The following is a 19,610-nucleotide window of genomic DNA, read 5'->3' as shown; positions in this document are numbered from 1 at the left end:
TGAAAATATTTTATACATAAGACATGATTGCTGTAAAATGCTTACAAACTGCACACTTCTGTTGGGAAGGCGCATAAAATACATAGCAAAAAAACAAGACAAAAATGTGATGCATTAATTCATCATTATCATAAACTAACTTGGGTGTGTCGGCCTGGATCTGGCTGAAGGCCTCCTCAGTCACAACCACACTGGAGTCCTGGAGTGTCGAGGGCGAGATGGATTTGTAGAAGTTGCCAAATGTCTCGTCGTCATCCAGCGTCATCACTTCTTTTTCCGTCTCTGCCGTCACCTCGATGGTGGACACTTTGCTTTTGCCCACGCCTGACACCCCCAACCATACGAGGAAACAGGAAGGATGGAACAGGAGGTTTTACACAACTTTTATTATTGCTCATGATGCTTTTTTGCTGACTTGTGCTTTCAGTGAACCGGACAAAGGAAAGGTCACGGTAAGGTGATTTAGATATACACTACATGTGCTGGATATCCTGGAAGTTTCCTGAATGTTTTGTTCACTATTCGTGTGTGTAGGTTTGTCTATAATGTGCTTCTCCAAAATGTTTGATATACACTGGAGCCATGCTGCAGAGGAAGTGAAATCATTAAATGAAGAACATGTGTAATAACACCTGTATACAGATACATGTAGAAAAAGCCTTGTGACAGTAAAGAAGAGAAGAAGAAAAAGGGGCATTGTACCTTTATTGTGGAGCTTGTCTAGAAAGGACTCCAGCTTGTCGAGGCGCTTATCTCCTTCCACCTTAACATCCGTTCTACTGGAAATTTCTGTCCAGCATGAACGAACATACTTAGTGTTGGCTAGTACATTATACAATTAAATTAGTTTAAAATGTACTAGTAGCTACTGAAACATTAAGAAATAAATAAAATGATTTAAATTAAAGCCTTGTACTGTTGAATAAAGTTGCAGTTTGAGAAACACAACCACAAGAGTACAGCTCAACCATCACTATTTAAAAAAAAAAAAAAAAATGCACATCTGCTATAGTAATACATATCACATGGATTTATCAAAACACTATTATATTAACAAATAATAACAGAATACAAACATTAGCATGATTAATAGATCATACCTTCATGTGGTTTCACAGGCGTGGCATTGGACTTCTTCACAGAGATAATAGGCGCCTCCGCATCTGACACGAGACCTGACAGAACACAATCGGAGAATCACGGCTGCAGCTGACAATTATTTTCAGTATTGATTAGTCTTTCAAGCACGAGATAGACAAGCGGCACATCTGACACAGCAGCAATTAAAAGTTAATTGAAAAGAAAAGCACTATCAGAGCATCAAACTGATTGCCTGAGGAGATGCTATCCTGTCCAATGTGCTTTGTGTAAATCATTGAACGCTGAGTCTGTGTGTACTGAAGGTTGAATGTCTTCTACATGCTGGTGAATGGGCTACAGTTATTGTCTGTCCACTTTTACGAAATAACATATATTTATCTGTTCATTCTTTTTGAGAACTTTGCGTCAGCTTTTCATTTATCTTTAAAAAAAAAAGACCTGTCAGGGCAGAACAATGACCTTATTTAGGCTGCCTGACCTACACTCAGAGAAGATCACTGTAATTTCACCTCTCTTGGCCATACGTCCAGCCACTGTGAACTGGACTGAGTCATTGGCTGCTCCTTTGCCTTTGGTCTTCCACTGCTCCTCCTTGTCCTTGAGGATCTTCATCCTGTCAGCCAGCGACATCTTGGGCCCCACATCTAAACTGGATTTCTGTTGAAACATTGATTCAACTTACTATTTTGGTTTAGGAATGCATAAAGGGTGCAGACCACACACTCTCATATGCTGTGGATTTTGTTCCATATGGGAGCAGACAGTTATGAAATGTTACATGAGGATAAGAAACACTCTGGTGATGAAGGATACAGAAGCAACTACCCAGGCAGAAATGAATCTAGCAGGGAGTTATGGAAAATCCCATGACTTACTGCAGAAGCTTGGCTCTTTCCAAAAGTAACTGCTTCCAGGGATTTTAACGTGTTATTCAAACTTTGTTTGTACAAAAGAAAACATGAAGAATGTTGAGTCCTGACACTAAAACACCCAGAATCCCTTTTTATATACTGAGGACATCCATCACCCACTATTCAGTAGAGCGTTCCTCATGTGATTTACTCCTGCTGCCATTTTTGCACCTGAACTCGACCATTAAAAATGAATTGGCGGTGCTTTACTGGGCCCCCCCGTCCCACCGGAGCCCTGGAGCTACAGCAATTAATGCTATTCCACTCCCAAATATGTGAAGCGTTTTATGGCTCTGCATGGGTTTTTGCTGCCACCCCTTCTTCCTTTACTAATAATGAGCAATTCACTGTATGTAATGTGCCGTGAGTGGTGACTTCCTCAGCTTACACACAGCTTAGTCTATTTTCCACATCATTTTTTGATGATTGTGGATGCAGATACCAATATCCAGGGGACACATATTTTTCCACTTAATTGCCAAGAAGATCCAGTCTCTTCTGTAGTAGAATTAACATATTTTTATCCCTAGTCTTATTGTAATGGATCACTGGCATAACACTGACGTAAAATACAATGCTTGTCAAATGTACAGATTCTTATTTTTGTATGTTACATTTCAAACAAATCTGTGAACTTTTTGATTCACGTTTTCTGCATGTCAACGTTCATTCTAGGATGGTGCCAATATTTCATCTTAAAATCAGCCAATACAGAAGATTTGCCGATACCATCATGCATCTCTATTAGATATAAGAAATACACCCAGAAAATTAATTCCAAGAAGAAAAACATATGGTGCAAAAAGACGATAACTGCTGACTAAACAAAAACGGTCATCGTAAAAGCTACACGGTTTGTTTTTGCATTCCTTTATGTGTATGTAGTCGTTTCTTGTTTCGCTGGTGATGTGTAACACAGGGCATTCATTCACACCAAGGCAGCAGCAGTGCACTCAGTTTGACCTGCATTAAATTAAAGTAAAAAGACAAACAAATGACTGGGATTCCCCAAAACCAAATAGCTTGTTTCAGTCACAGAGGAATGTTCTTTGTAGATGAGTGATGATCGGCGTGATCTGCTGACTGTCATTCTGTAACTCACAGCATCATATTTACTGTAAGCCCTGCAGAGTCCACTTAAACATTTACAGATGGCAGCAGCTTTAAAGAGAGAAAGATGTCTGGCTGAAACAGTGGTGAAATGCAGCTTGGCATTAGGAACTAGAACAGGAAGAGTTGTCAATCTTCACTTTTTTTTTTTTTTAGGTCAAAACAAAAATGTCTAATTGCAATTTTTTGACCAATACAGAAATTTAAACTTTGAAAGCCCCCCATGCAGATATTTACTGAAAAGTAAAAAGCAAGAGAACCTGTACCAAGCATAATCAGAAGCATAAAGAGATCATGACATTAAAGGTTAAAGGTTCTTTCTTTGGCAGTTTTCCCTAACAAAGACAACCCATCTTTGACTGACTTTAATAATAACTTCCTGGTCGAATGCCAGAAAGTCGTGAAAAACGGTACATTATAATTCCAGAGCTGTAGGTGACGTCATCATATCGTTTGTTTCATTTAGTCAACAATAACAATATTAAACAGGTAAACAGATATTTTGTCTGTTTTGGGCCCAGCTATATATAAGACACTGGAAGCAAAAATTCCCCTGCCACATAGTAACAAAAATAATCTCATCCAATATGTTGTTTTCCTGAATTTAAATGACTCAATCTGTAATATTTAAATGACCATAAAGTACAACAATGTCCCAGGTGTATGAACACCCTGAAACAACTGTTCGCTCAAACAAACCATAAACTCTTTCTTTGTCTGTCTCTCACGTTACACAAACTTTACTCTACTTTTTGTGGACTACAATGTCAAACATGTTGCATCAAGTGGTCAAATATTAGCTCAACGTGAGACAAAAGCTCAAAGAAATGCTTTGAATCATGCTGGTATTCACACAGAGGCAACTGAGTCGACTGCACTTAAAGAGCATTTTCCTTTTTTAACAGATAAATGTTGCCTCTCTTTCACAGACACTCACCAACAGGAACAGAGCTGCCATGCAACATGCTGGCCTGCCCATCAGGACAAAGACGAAATTCTACACAAAGTTGCCGGAAGTTTGAGTCCAAGGAATTTTTTTTCAAGGAACTATAAGGTTAGTTATCTGCGTTTTCCCTGTGGGCTAAAGACAAAACATGAGGCAAACTGGCAAACTGGCAAAGTGACGGTTGGTTTTACGCGCAATTTTTGAGTACAGCTATGAAAGAAACTGATTTCCTCCAGTCCAGTAGATGACAGTAACTCAGATGACTGTACAACAACAATGATGTAAACAATGGTGTAAAATGAAGGACTGGTGGCGTCTAATGGTAAGCATGGAGGAGATGAATTATTACTTTGCAGATGTAGGGAGTCAACACCGGCAGATATATCCAATACCGGTCAGGCTCTATTAGTAACAAAGCGGTTGAAGTAGATTTCTGTGAATGTTTAGAATTGTTTATTGTTGCAAGCCCAACACTACCAAAGTTCTTGAACTTTGAGACTTCACTTTTTCCCGAGCAGAGGAGGAAAAATAATTTCCTCGGAACTTCATTTAGACCCAAAGATACCCAGTCCCTGGAGACGGTTCCTGCGGTTGAAATGTGGCTTTACTCAACATCACTTAAATTAGACACTTCGGACAGGCGTATCCAGGGAGTAACCTATTTTACCTCCTAAGGCCCAGCCACCCCAACACACTGGAGCTGGACATTAAAGTAAACTCTGCTGATTTCATAAGAGCTTTATCTTATTTCTTTAGAAGGAGAGATAATTACAGTAGCAAGAAACACTTGTGTACAATAGTAGGATGAACTTCTGTACTACAGGACTGAGCAAATCTTGTTTCTTCCACCATTAGATAGTTAAAAATACCACAACTGTTCCTTTCCACATCCTATTATTGGCCTAGTAATGTAATAATACTCGTACAGCCATGCTACAACACAGAACTGTCTCATCACAGTCCAGAAGTACTCTCACACACTGACATAGGCTGCCTCTGGAGTCAATCAGAGAAGGGAAATACCTTGGCCTGACAGGACCCCAGAGAGAGGGGAGGAGAGGAAAGGGCCTCAAACCCCCACAGGAAACCATTTTTCTCAGCCCTGCCTTACTGTACGGTGTAGGAAGCCCTTCAGCCAAACCACTAACACAGATACAGACCACCTGTGGATCAGCAAACCACATTCATGTAGCGACGGCGAGTGTGTCGACTTCTCAGAGGGAATCGGAGGCCAAGAGGTTGTTCAGTTGAGAAATTGGAAGCAAAACATTAGGTAAATAAGTCCATGCTAACAGGCACATACACTACATATATGTGCGCACACACACACACTCACCTGAAAGGATGAGGAAAGGTTGACAAGCAGGTGTCAAAGTCAAAGAAAGGGGTAGAGTCTGCAGGTGAGGACAGAGGCCATAGGGACACAGAGGAGAAGGGGAACTAGACAGAAGGCGAAAGGGAGGAAGGAAAATAGGAAAAGGAGAAGAAGAAAGGGAAATTATAACAGGAGAATGAGAAGAAGCAGGGCAAAAATAGACTGCAGCAGTTGGCGTTAGTAAGATTCAGTATGAGAGTGTAAAGAAGAGACACGGGTCATCTGTCTGGCATAAAGTGGAGCAGGGTGGGACTGATGATAACAAGGCAGCCTAGATTACTATGTGACAGTACAATGTGCACATATGAGTCACTTACATTTACAAGGGTAGGAAACTAACTTCTGTATTTAGCTAGAATTATCTAATGAAGTGTTTCCCCTGGTAGATAGGAGGTCAAAAATGGATGCTTTTGAATTGGATTCTGTTATAATTACATCTTCTGGGTTTTTTTTGTTTTGTTTTGTTTTTTTAACAGCAGATACTATATGTGTCCAAGATAAGTTTCCTCCAAGACAATAAACTTTATCTTATCTTAGGTTATTTAGATCTAGCACACTTTTGATGTATTGGAGATAAGAAACTCAACTTTTCTTGATGATTCAACTTAAAGTCACTCTCTTGTCTTCAGCTGGTTCAGAATTCAGCAGCCTGGTTTCTAATTGGCTTTAGCAGACGACATCACATCACCCCAAACTTGGCTTCTCTCGACCGGCTCCCTGTTTGTTTTAGAATTGATTTTAAGATTTTACTGAGTATTTTGAAGCACATCTGGGTCTCGCTTAAATCTAAAGCTGATCGTTCTTTTGCCATCAGGCCCCTTGCGCTTTGGAGCGACCTGCTGGAGGAGATGATTCTTTTAAACACTTCTTAAATTCATTTTATAGACTTGCTGCTGGCTGTCCCCAAAACAAGGCTGAAGCTAAGAGGAAACAGAGCGTTTGCCGCTATTGCCCCCAAGCTCTGGAACGAGTTGCCTTTGCGCATCCGACAGGCCCCGTCACTTCCTGTTTTTAAATCTCTTTTAAAAACACACTTTTATTCCTTGGCTTTTAATACACTCTAATACATTTTAACTTATTTAATTCCACTCTGTCTGGCATTCCGTGATTAAGCACCTGCTTTGAGCTTGTTTGTTTGTTTGTTTATTTGTTTATGCTTTAACTTTTATTGTCACGTATCAATGTACAGCACTTTGGCTACCCCTGTGGTTTTAAAAATGTGCTATATAAATAAAGTGATTGATTGATTGATTGATTGCTTGTATGTGATGTTGTCTTTTTAATACTCATTTATTAATATTGACGTACTGTGTTATTGCATATTTTTGCGCCTGTTGTCTTTTTGTTTTTACTTACTCTTAATTTCACCTTAATATTGCCTTGCTTTGTTCAGCCTTACCGTCTGGCTCCCTGTTATTATCTTCCTTTCGCTTTGTCTGTGAAAGCACTTTGTAAACCCTTGCTATATAAACAAAGTTATTATTATTATCTTCATTGTCCTCACTAATACATTTTCCTGGAATCAACACACTGAGGACAATGTTTCCAACCTATAATTAGTCTTAATGCATTTCAGTTTCTCTGTGGGAGCTGCAGTGTCAGTGTTTTGGCTCTTGGGGAGATGTCCAACCAGGCTTTGTTGAGTCATTAGTGGAATATGAAACCCAGGCATTTAGCAAATCCTGAAGGATTTGAAAGCAAACTCTGCATTTTTAAACATTTTTTAAGCTCTGTGTGAATGTTGTGGAGACGTGAACATGAGTGCTAAACAAGAACAGCATTTAAAGTCATAAAGCAGTGTTTTTTTGTGTGTGTTGGATACTATTAATTATTAACTGGAGGCATGCTGTCATCGGTCAATGCAGCTTATGACTAAAAGTCTTCAAGACAGACTTTCTTTAAATTAAATTTACAACACGGTATCACTTTACAACACCGTGGTGCACAGAACAGCTTAGCGAGCTTAACAGGAAACATCTGGAGCTGGCCACGGTCTGTACCATGCATGATACATTCTCTGGTCCTCCACATATCAACTGAAGAGCAAAAACATCTGATTCAACTTGGCAGCGTTTGAGATAAAAGAACATGTATAAACATTCAACCAATGGCCTTTTCTCAAGAGATAGATGGAAACCTAACGAGTCACATGCAAGTAAATGCCCCATAGCACCGAGGCCAGTAATTTAACCAAACCACATATTATCTGCATCCGTGACATAAGTTAGTTTCCCAGAGTTCTACAGTAGCAGCCACAGCAAACAGCAGGTTTCAATTCACAAGAAATAACCTCAGATAGAATTAAAGAAAGAAATCCAGACTCTGGACACCAGCTTGGCACTCCTTCGTGCATTGGACTGTTGAGAATGCAGTTTTCATGCTGTTCGTGGAAATGCACTAAATGTTTATGGACTTTGCATTGATTTATCCCACTGAAGACAAAGCACACAAATATAAAATGATATCATTTTTTCAGTATTTGACTGGGGATTTGCTCAGATTCTGGCTGGCTGTACTTACTTATAAAAGTAGCTTTTTCCAGACTTGGAGTGGATTTATTCTAAGGTTAGCTCATCTTTGGATGAAGCATGAAACCAGACCAGAAAGTCCCCCCGAGAGGATCACTGATCTTGACATACCTCCAGCCAAAGGATGCTCAGTATAAATAAATATGAGATCACCTCTAGCTTAGAGTCCAACTGACTGTTTTAGGGATGTCCATGGGGAGCACATGGGTTTTTTTCCCCCACTGGTGAAGTACCATCCTGTAAGTTCTCCATCCGAGGACGGGTTATTAAACAGTATAGTTCTGTTTTTCCTCTTCAGTACTCACTGGCACTGGTGCTCTTGTTTATATAGAAGAGAAGACCATGTAGAAATTTGCATAAACCTCCATCATCACCAAGTACAGTTAGCATGTGTCTGCTAAATGCTCTGTGCTGACATCTGCAAAACTGTCTGACCTGGATGTTTATATACCTTTATGAGAAATGAAAGAACCCTACAAGGAACACAAAAGCTTGCTTATGGAGGAAATTATTTTTCTAACTTTGGGGAGCGGAGAAAAGGGGAGAGCGCAAAAGTCGACAAAGGAAGGAAGCATTAGCTTGGAGGACTTGCAGGTGTTTGGTCATGGTGTAGGATTTTGTTTGAACAAGGGGTAGGAGGTGTGTCCGTTTTTGTTTTTTTTCCTCTTTGGGAGGCTAGCTGAGCCCTGGATCTCTGGCTTTGGCATCACCACTCCCAAATGTGCTGTAACCCCGAGCCCTCGTAACCTCACACCCTCTTGGCAGCAACTCAGGGAAATAAGCTGATTCAGCGGAGGGAGAAATGCGTCCACAGCCAACTCGGTCTTTGCCTGAACACAAAGCTGAGGGGAAGCTGCAACATATGCTCATTTTTGTTCATTACCGCCACTTTTCTCAGCCCAGAAAACAAGCTCCAACAAAAAGGGGTTTTATGTTTCAGAAGTCTTGAGGGGGAACAGTTTATACTAACTGATCAACTTTGCAACCCAAGAACACAGGTAGTTTTTTTTTTTTCCCCCCAGTCAGACCTTACCTTTTTCTTCCAGGCATTTTCAGCATCTTGGAGCTGACTGAAGCGATCAGCCAGGGATGTCTGGACCTGCTCACATGGCTTTGGCTTCTTCAGTCTGTCCTTCTTCTCACTATTGAACTCCGTCAGTCTTTAAAAAAAAGACATATCAGTTTAAGTTTAAGACAGCAATAAAATGAACCGTGTACGTTACATTTATTATGCATTCTAGAAAAACTTAACCCTCTGAACCCCAAAAGCCCACCAGCAGGTTTGAAAGACATGTTATCTGTTTGGGAAAAAAGCCAAAATGACATAATTTATCGGAACTTCATTCTACGCGTCACACTTCAAATTTTGCCACAAATAAAATCGACTAAACTCATTCTGTTAAAAACAACCAATTCTGTGCTCCATTAATGACTCCGTTGAAATCAACAGTTACTTGACAAAGATTGGAGTTTTTGGCTGAATTGCAGGCAGTGCTTACACAGAGCAGAAAGGAGACAAGTTTATACAAAAAAAAATTAAAATGCTAGTTAAATATCTGTAGTATATAGAGTCACCATGTTTCTAGCAACACCTGTGGACACTTGGAAAAATGTTGTACATGTTAAGTTTTCCTTTTTTAATTTTTTTTTTGTAAAGTAAATATATCAAAGAAATTGAACCTACATTTTTTTTTCTCTTTATAGCATTATAACTGCATCATACTGCACACAAGACACTAAGTTCTCACTACTTTTAGCCGTGGTTGTTTTCATAGACATGCAGGGCGTTATTTTGCAGTGAAAAGTGACAAGAGCTACAATCACCCAAAAACTTATCGGGGTTCAGAGGTTTATTTTGAGCCATAAGTCTGAGTATTACAGGTATTTTAAAGTTGTATTTGTTGGGTTCCAGGAAATATTGTCACACTGTAAATGAAGGATTTTGCAATGTCAAACTTTCTGTCTATAACAAGTCTCAAAGTCTTTTTGCTCAATTAAAAATGAATTTAAACTCTACTTAAATATTTTAAGATGATGTCAAAGAGGAGAAATATTCATTATCAAAAGCTAACAGACTGTTGCTCAGGTTTCAGTATTGATGCCTACAGTAGACTGTTAGCTTTCACTAACTGTAATCAAGCATAAAAGGTTTCACTAATTTTAATCGCTATGTGTGTTTGTATACATTCTGACCTCTGTTTGAGTGACGAGCCCACGCTTCCTTCCAAACTGCTCTCCAGCTCTTCAACATCCTCCGACACCGTGGAGGTCTTCTCCAGGCTCTCGTCGGGCGAAGGACTCCGCATCTCCTCGAAGCTCCCTCTGCTGCTGCTGCTGCTGCTGCTGCTGCCGCCTTCCCTCTGCTGTCTGTCCATGCTGAAGCACCCTCCGTCTGGGAAATCATCAGCTAATGACTCATCCTCATTCTCTCCATTGACCTCTTCTTCCATCTCATCTTCCTCCTCCTCTTCCTCCTCCTCCTCCTCCTCTTCTTCCTCCTCTTCCTCGCTCTCAGGATGGCTCAGGGTGACACTGCTCTGTCGGGCTGGCACCCGCTCAGGCATCGAGCCATCGCTGTGGTCTGATTCCACGCTGGTAGAGCGGCTTTTCTTTAGGATTCCCTTAATGCCCTGAGGGCCCGAGTCTTGGCGCTGCAGCGAGGAGGCAGACTGGCAGGGAGGACTGGGAGGGGGAGAGGCGTCTCTGGTCTTGCTGAGGGGGAGAGTTCTGTCAGAGAGGAGACTGGAAGGCTGTTGTGGAGGGGAGGAAAGAGAGAGGGCAAGCTGTTTTTACTACCAGCCATTACATTCAAAATATATGGAAAAGACTAAGTAAACCTGCACAACAACTTGAAGTGTATTCTATGGTTTCTGACATTTTCCAGTTTCAGCTCCTCTGTAGTTTCTGCACAAACAGTGAAAACACATTTTCGTATTCCTTGTCTGGGAGACTATACAGCACAAAACCATCATCAAAAACGTACACTCCCATTTCAACTTTCTGATTTCAGGGAGCTACTGCTGCTATCAACAGAGTCTGGGTTAGTGTGTCAGACGAGCATGATGATGGGTTAGAGGGACAGAAAAGTGAGAGTAAGCAAAAATAGAAGACACATATGGTTGAGAAAGGAGGAACAATGGTGGTTAGAAACAGGGATCAAGTGAAAATCCAAGAGTTATGAGCTGAAACAAAAAAATGAATGTGTAAAGAAGGACTGGGACGGGTTTCTATTTCAAATCTACAAGACTTGACTGGGACATCATTATGTAAACGGTGTTGCAAAGCCAAGCTATCTGGAGATATATTAAGCATTTTAAAGCTGCAATGCTTTTTCTTTTTTCAAAATGAACAAGGAAAGATGCATGTTTTGCGCGTGTTCATATGTTAGCACTTAAACGGCACAACAGCAGCTGAAACAACAGCAGACATCCTACTGACAAGTCAGAAGTTATGAGGGCGTGCTGATTTAGGAGGAGATGAAGGAAGGAGCAGATTGCGAGGCCAGCTGGGTGTGAAAGTGCAATGCTAACGTGGTGGTCCGCTTTAATGAACACCAGAGTGCGTGACGTGTGTGGGCATTTGTGTGGAAGCATGTGTCCATGATTTTATTACTTGTGAGAATCAGTTGAAGATCTGGGCGACTGAATAACACTTTGTCCAAATGAGTTAAAGAATGCGTGTCCAACAGCACATCAGCGACGTGAGTTATAATCTACGTGTCAACCTCTAAAACAAAAAAACTAACCTAAACCAGACTGGAGAGAAACAGAGCCAAAGTGAAGGTGAGTAAGGGTTTTGGAATTGGCTTGCATGTGGAGGTAAGTGCAGCAACAGTGGTCAAGAATACGATCTTTCCAAAGACAAGGCACAAAGATGGCTTTTATCCTTAAGCCTCTGATTTATGAAAAGTATCTCTGACAAATAAAACACATTTATAGGTTCTGCAGTGCAATTTTTAATTTCATCTTTTAACAATATTTTAGTAGCTTTAAATACAAAAAGAACACTGACCTTTTTTTCCTCTGCACTGGCAGCATAGTCACACTGCTCCTTCCATGAAGGCGTCTCTGTAGACTCTTTCTCTTCCATCATCTTGCTCATATCACTTTTAAGGAGGCTGAAATTTCAACAAAAATGGACACGTATGTTACAAACAGAGAGAAAGAAAGGAAAAATGTAAAATGCAAAAACAAATCACCCAGAAAAAGCTGAATTTAAAACACAGACTAAGACATTTAGCAATCATAATGCTGCCATCGTGACATCATCCTTCTGTTTTGAATATATTCCATGTGGTTTGAGCTATAATTACCGTTTGCATTTATGTAATTTATATGAGTAAAGCTTGTATCAAAGTTGTACTCGACACAACTGCAGAAGATTTTATGAACACAGAGGGAGCTGTAAAAATCAATGCCAGTCACTGAATTGGTGTTTTCCAAGCGATGCAGGCACCGTTCCAGCAGAATGATAAACACTGAATGAAGAATTCACTAATACCCCGCAGTAAACCCTGGCAAGCCCAGCCTCAAGCTCATAATGATCTCATCTGATCCTGTTTCTGACCTTTGAAAGGTAATGATGATAACAAACCTTTACTTTTGCTTTCAGCATGCTGCTCCCTTTCTGACCACTTTTTTTTTGTTTTTCTTTAAACACAATAGTTTTCATAATTAACTCATCAGAAGTGATTCATTATGTATTGCATACACTATATTGTGTGCAAATCAGTGAAGCTTTGCTAAGTAGGCCAGTCTCAGGGTTCAGCTGGAAATGCTCACATGTACTGAAATGATTTCTGGCTTGGGAGGAAACTGAAAAGTTCTGTTTAAACTCCTTGCAGACAACAAAGTGACAGGAGTGAATTCAGTTACGCCTTTAACCTATCTAATCAGTCGTGCACTCCAGAGGGTACAGTGCTAAGTACAGTCTGGCTCTCGCTGCTGCAGCTATTAGCTTCAATCTGGTTTGCATCACCATGGCTACCACAGACCCCTCAGTGTTTGCGTGTTTATGCATGTACATGTGTGTGTGTGTGTGTGTGTGTGTGTGTAAGCGCTGGAGAGAGTGCACCGTATTAAAGGCAAGCTCTTCAGGTTTATCTGGTTCATCTCTGCAGCTGTTTGCAACATTAGACAGCCTTTCAATTGGCCTGTAATTACTCCTGTGCTTCAGCCTGTGTCTGACTTGCTTTCAAGGTATCGCCACCAAACTGCTCGTGTCGTACCAAATATATAATGCACCACAGCTGACGAAAACATCCGAAGTTTTAATGTAGTTAGTTTAATGAAACGGTGTGGCCATGTTGGTATGCTTACCTGGTCGATCCTTCCTCTTCGTCACCGATGATTTTCTGATGTGTCACTCTGTCATCAGCACGCCAGCCGCTGCCTCCATCCTCCGTCCCCACGACTTCCTACAGGTACAGCAAGAGAGAGGGGAGTGCAGGAGCCAAAACGTTAGACTGAAGTTTAAAAGGAATACTGCTCAAGTCCTAAAGCAGCTGTAAAGAATATCTAGATAAAGGAAGTGAATGAATGAATAAGACTCCACCCATCCACTTGAGAAAACTAGTTAACCCCTGCAGCGCTCCAGCTGACTTGCTTAAAACATCAGTGTTGTAATTTGCGAGAAAGTACGAGACATCCACCCATCCTGAGTACATACAGTTAAAATTAAAGCAGAAAGGGATGAGCGCGGCCAGGGCTACATTTTCCACATTAAAGCAAAGCCTCCTCAAGGGAATCGTTGTGGTTTGTTTTTATTACTTTTTACCATCTCCATGGTCAAATATTGCTTCAGTGGGCATGCTGACTCTGGCCTGGCTCTTTTTAAGGGAAACAAAACCCACCAACGAACACCTCTAAATCTTTTTAACGGTTTATTTCCCTAATTACTACATTTTATTTTTGCACAGACTGAACAAACAAGACATTACGTGTGAATTACATAACATTAGGTGTGTGTCGCTACCTTTGGAGAGCGACAGTCCAGCCCCATGTTTCCAGTCTTTAATCTAAATCTTGTCAAGGAAGTGAAAAAAGTCGACTTCCCCAAAACATATTTCTTGAAAAGTAGAAGGATTTATGCATCTCATTTTATCTGTCTGTTTTTCACAGTCTACTAGTCTGGCTTTTTCCAACTTATACAAAGTGTGAAGCATGCAGGTGTGTCAGTAAACACTCTGCTGAGCGCCTGGGGTGACCTGGAGAGGATAAGTGGATCTCCAGCTGTGAAGAAAAACACCGGAATCCAAATTCCCTTGAATTAGAGAACACTTACAAACTAATTGAAGCTCACTGATTATAAAGAAGGAACTTATGTTTCACTGAAAAGGATGTAGTGCCTTCTGCGAAACAGATTTTTCATACATGCAGGGAACTCAAAATATAAATGAGCTGTATCTTTCTCCAGGAGTCTCGGTGTACATATTTTATTTCCTCCATCTGCGTTGGAAAGCAGACGTGCTGTAACTCTGTCTTCTTGTGATGGAGACACTGACTCACCGATTTTCATCAGGGAAATGTGGAGGGGAAGTGAGTGATAAGGAAAAAGTGAAGACAGGAAAGGGATATCTGTCACTGCTGATGACGGTCAAACGAGACACCTTAAAATAACAGATCTAGGTCAGAACAAAGGATAGAGGATGAGGAGGGGAGGAGGCAGTGTAATTCTAAGATGGACTCTTTGTGGGAGCCTGTTTTCCCAGCAAGTTTTTCAGTTAGAGCAACTTGCTGCCATCTGGGTTCACTTGGCCAACCTTGGCACCACTCCTGCTCTGTAAAGGCCAAGTTAGAACAGCTATTTACATCAAACATCATGAAACCGAACCACTTCTGAAACCTAAGCAGCCTGGGAAAGCCCCATACTCGGTTCATTTTTAAGCACACATGCGAAGATCTCCCTTAGGATTGGGGACGTTATCAATGTTTTGTTCCTGAGTGCATCTTGTAGCCCTCTGGACTTTTCTTCCCACCGCTGCTCTAAGACCTTCATGGACTGTGCGAGCTGAAGTCATGACTTTGGCCAAGCGTGCATCCAGGTGCAGAACAGCTCAGCGCTGTATGGAGCGGCTCAATTTGTTATTAATGGAGCAAACTTCCAGGGGGGATTGGAAGTGTAGACCAGCTGCAGTGGAAAAAAAGCTGCGAGTAAATCAGCGAGGGAAATGAGAAGAATTAACCGAAGACTCAAAGAATTTAGATCGAGCAACTGTGACATCACCTGGAAGTTTATAAATTAAAGTTTCGAACCTTGGATTTGGTTTTTCTGTGATTTTGCAGGTGCTTGGAGCCATTAAATTTAAATTTGGGCAAAAAGAGGATACAGCTTGGATGCAGCTGAGGTGGGAAAGTGCTTCCTCAGGCTACAGCAGGGAAACTGGATCTCACACATGTGCAAGGAAATGTTTGACACAATTAATAGATTGTGTGCTACATACTCAGTCATACCATTTCAGATGACATTACACTGGGTGGTATTCACTTCCTGGAGCATTACCCGAACCCCCAACTGTAACCTAAACCTAACCCTACCCTGACTGTAAGCCAAGTCTTCAGACCAAAATGTAATGATTTATGTTAATTGGAGATGCTTTTTAATCACTGAAAAAGAGGAAGATCCCCACAATGTGGCTATAGCAACTGATTTATTTCCCCACAACAGGCACGCAGACTCCAAAAAGCTTGAGACCGAGGGCAGATCAAAATACCGTACCTTAAAAAGAGACATCTTGGAAGTTACACTGCTCTTGGCCGAGTCCGCAGGCTTCTCACCAACTGAAAAGAACACACACATACATAAGGTTGAGCATGAATACAACAGTGAGAATTAATTTACCCAAATAGCGCAAGTGCTTCAGTCAGGGTGTCACCTTGGGATAGAGTTTCAACACTGACAATGTGTTTTTTGTATCCACAACATGATGTGTTGTTGGGGCACACAAAGACAGACTCAACAGGTATTTTATTGCATGCATGCACAAACATATTTGCACAAACTCTCCACACACTGATGTCTCTCCCTGTTCAAAATAAGCAGCACTAAAAGGGTCAATGAGCTGTGCACAGACACACACACACAGACACACACACCAAAGGTTTTTGGGTCAAGTGGAAGTTTTCCTCGCTGGGGAAAAGTGTAGAAAAGGAAATTGAAAATCATATTGGCTTCACCAGTGTTTCTAAAATGTCTTTAGACCAGAAAAGTAAACGAAAAAAGCCACTAACCTCAGATTTAGTCTGAAAAGTCACTGGGCATCTTTGGATTCAGTGAGTCTTTCAGTAAAGCAAAAGATATCTGACTTTTTATAAAGAGGGGGAATACATTTACTTTGTGTTTGTGGATATATGCTAGAGAGAACAAGGCCTGTCTAATCAAAAGCAGCCCTGAGAATATAGTCTTCTAATCTGAACAAAGAGAACCCATTAAATTTAATGGTACTCCAAAACAACACAAATTTCTTAAGTCAGCACACTTAAATCCACTCTCCCACTCACTCTAAATCTGTTTTTATTGCCTCGACAATGTGACATTTCTAGTCCAAATGATAGCACGACTCTGACAAACTCAACGTTTCCAAGGGAAAGCTCCAGTTTAGATTTATGTTTCCAAGCTCCCCTGCAGTCCAGATCTTAGCATGATTTAGGTCAGATGATGAAACATTAAGCATCGCAGACTGGTGACTCCACTCAGACTACACTCTTATAGTTTTGACTTCAGTCCAATCTTTTTTACATCATCATCCATCCAAAGTCCAAACTAGAGACAGAATGAGGGGGGGAAAAAAAAGACTCAAGAGACGGAAAAATCTCCACTTAAGTTTACGGACTCAGCTGTAAGTGGTTTCATCCATCTTTTAAGACTGCTCACTTACAGCTGTTGAGAGCTTATTGGATGGTCCTTTGACCTGTCCAATAGAATATATAGAAATAATAGCCAGTGGCCTCTGAGGAATAGTTTGTTACAACATCAAATCTGCATATGACTTACAGCCGAGCTTGCCTTTTTCCGTCACTAACAAAAGTCAAACAGAGCGCATTTACTGTAAACATGCTGATGTTTACATCCTTACAACGGGCACCGTTACCTGCTGTGTACAGTATAATGATTATGTGGGTACCAGCACCACTGCAACTTGGTGATTAGTTCATTAAAAACCAGTTAAATGTCTGCATGCATGCATCACTGACTCGCAGAAAAGCTAAAGAGTCGGGGAAACCCTCGATGCGATCATGAGAGGCGTTTTGGCTCAGAGCTCTGACTCCTCTGCCAGCTTGGACAGGAAGCTTATCAGCCGTATGAATGCACTGCCAAAGGCCTCTCAGACCCACAAACACATCTTGTCTTCTAACCAGAAAAACACACTGCTCTTTTTCTCTTCTCGTCAGCATATCTAAAAGTCATGTCAGACAGATAATTAATTGTTATTACTGTGTTCTGTATTCAAGAAATTACAAAATCCTTATATTAATATACATCATGTGTCTAAATCATCTTATCTTAAATGCTTGAGAACCTCCTGTTTTTTCAAGAAGAAACCCACTTGAGTCAAAAGTGGATTTACTTTTTTTTACAATGTGATGGGAAATATATGTATTTTTTAAAAAACGTAAAAACATCTGGGACACATTTAGTGTTTAGGAAGAAATATAGTAAATCAATGTTGTGTTTAAAGAACAGAAAAGCCACTTAATGCGGCCATATGTGACAGGCAGCTGAATAGTGACTGTTCAATTTTGCCTTCGTGTTGTCTTTTAAATTTCACACCGTCTCAGAATCAGTTTACTGAGAAGAGAACGCAATCGCTGATGCTGCGAGTGAGTCAGCGCCTTCGTCAAATACACTAATCACTGTTTGGATAAATCCTGTGATTTATTTACACATGGATACATCGTTGAGTCATTTATGCTTGCTGTGCACTTATAGAGCGTCGAGGTGAAAAGGTGTTAGATAAGAGAGCTAGCATAAATAAGTATAGATGTTTTATTCGTGTGTGGATGCCACTGTCATTGTCTAAGCTGTGGTCTGCTCGGGACAAAAGCCTGACAGTGGACGACACTAAAACTAATCCACACATGAAGCAGCTGAGAAGAGGAAGTTATCAAAGCCTTTTCCCCATCATGGACAATATCCCCCGCCCTCTACAAAGTGTTCTGGCTAACCAGAGAAGCACATGTGGCCAAAGACTAACAACAACAAAACGCTCCGCTGAAGGTCACGAGGCCATTCCTTCTTGTGGTCATCAAGTCAAATAATTCCTCTTTCCGATGAGTTTATTTATTTAATGATTTAATGTCCTAAATATGTGAATTTGAGCAGCTATTACAAAACAATTTCCCTGTGAGGATCATTAAAGTTCATCTCATTCTCATCATGTAACCTCAACGTAATTGCTTCCAATCTGACACTTAACCTGTTATTCACTGCAGCTTTAACTACTGACTCTGCATTATTAAATAACAAGCTGTGATTACATGTAAAAACAAATATGACTTCCAGACTTCCTGATTAGCTTCAAGAGTGAACACCGTGTTGAGCAAATAAGATGCTACACAACATTGCTTCACGTGCCATGAAATAGTGAAGTAACCGTCGTTTCGTTTTCTTACGCAGTGCAGCACAAACACATTACTGACTGGCAAGTAAACAAAGCAGGGCTGACAAATCTGTTAGCATAGAACCATACAGGTAGGCCAACCAGCGTATAACGAGGCAGGAAGCCACTGACCCAGACACACTCTCAGGCTGTGGGCTCAGGTGGCTGAATGTCAGTAGAAAAGCAGCCGGAGGTTCATATGTAAACTTGGCATTTCCTTCTCTTTATAGCAGAAGGCTTCCAAATTCAATTCTAAAGCCTTCTGACTGAACCAAGCCTCTAATGTAACAGCATATAATTAGTCATTATGAAAGAAAGAAACACAAGCGTAAGCACTCGCTCACAAAGTCTTTGAATAAAACGTCTGCCAGCACGTGCCAAATATTATCTCCTTCATTTTCTGAAAAAGAAAACCATCACCTAAGGGTAAAACACTCACATTAAATTATACATCAACAGCAAAGCTGAGCCAAGCACGTCAGATTTATATTCTTTTACTCCTCCTCAGTGGAAGAGTGCTAAAAAGCCAACATCTATAAACCAGGTAGGTAATCTGACATCAGCAATGAGCTCAGTGTTCCTTTCACACTGAGTAATAGACAGAACTTGAATGAGTGTAGCGATAGAGCAGTGAGTGGAACAAAAGAGATATGAGAGTGCAGTGAAAGTGGAGAGTTCATCTTACCCTTTGGGTCTTCTGTGTCACCACTTTCCAGCAGCCTACGAGAGAGAGAGAGAGAGAGAGACAAATGGGATCACTCTCACATAAGACAGTGATGACAGAAATTACATATGTGGTAACACTGATGCTGAAGAAAATAAATCTTACACACATTACTGTAATCCACAAATGTACACTCAAGTCAAATGGGAAAATAGATCATCTAACATCAGCTAGCAAAAGGACAGCAAGCCACTTACTGTGCCTCATATCATATGCAGCGTACAGCATTTACTCATGTTGCCCTTCCAGTCCCGTGTTGGCAATGATATAACAGCAATGTCTGTGCAGCGACTGAAGGTGGCCATTCATGTCTAAGTA

General features: G+C 40.8%; 1 protein-coding gene across 2 annotated transcripts in view; it reads right to left on the bottom strand.

The window, feature by feature from the left end:
• Positions 1 to 19,610, bottom strand: part of LOC103370896 (supervillin-like) — a 49,211-nt gene that overhangs the window by 10,821 nt on the left and 18,780 nt on the right. For both annotated transcript variants that reach the window (XM_008300084.1, XM_008300085.1), the window contains exons 3-12: positions 19,254 to 19,288; positions 15,688 to 15,749; positions 13,290 to 13,387; positions 11,983 to 12,088; positions 10,165 to 10,721; positions 9,005 to 9,131; positions 1,611 to 1,758; positions 1,101 to 1,175; positions 703 to 789; positions 141 to 324 (exon numbers count right to left, since the gene is read on the bottom strand). In XM_008300084.1, the coding sequence (XP_008298306.1) occupies positions 141 to 324; positions 703 to 789; positions 1,101 to 1,175; positions 1,611 to 1,758; positions 9,005 to 9,131; positions 10,165 to 10,721; positions 11,983 to 12,088; positions 13,290 to 13,387; positions 15,688 to 15,749; positions 19,254 to 19,288 (1,479 nt within the window). The remainder of the gene's footprint in view (positions 1 to 140; positions 325 to 702; positions 790 to 1,100; positions 1,176 to 1,610; positions 1,759 to 9,004; positions 9,132 to 10,164; positions 10,722 to 11,982; positions 12,089 to 13,289; positions 13,388 to 15,687; positions 15,750 to 19,253; positions 19,289 to 19,610) is intronic.

The sequence above is a fragment of the Stegastes partitus genome, unplaced genomic scaffold (genome assembly GCF_000690725.1).
Source record: "Stegastes partitus isolate 25-593 unplaced genomic scaffold, Stegastes_partitus-1.0.2 Scaffold1497, whole genome shotgun sequence".
Taxonomy (NCBI): Eukaryota; Metazoa; Chordata; class Actinopteri; family Pomacentridae; genus Stegastes; species Stegastes partitus.
This window is presented reverse-complemented; position numbering and strand designations above follow the sequence as displayed.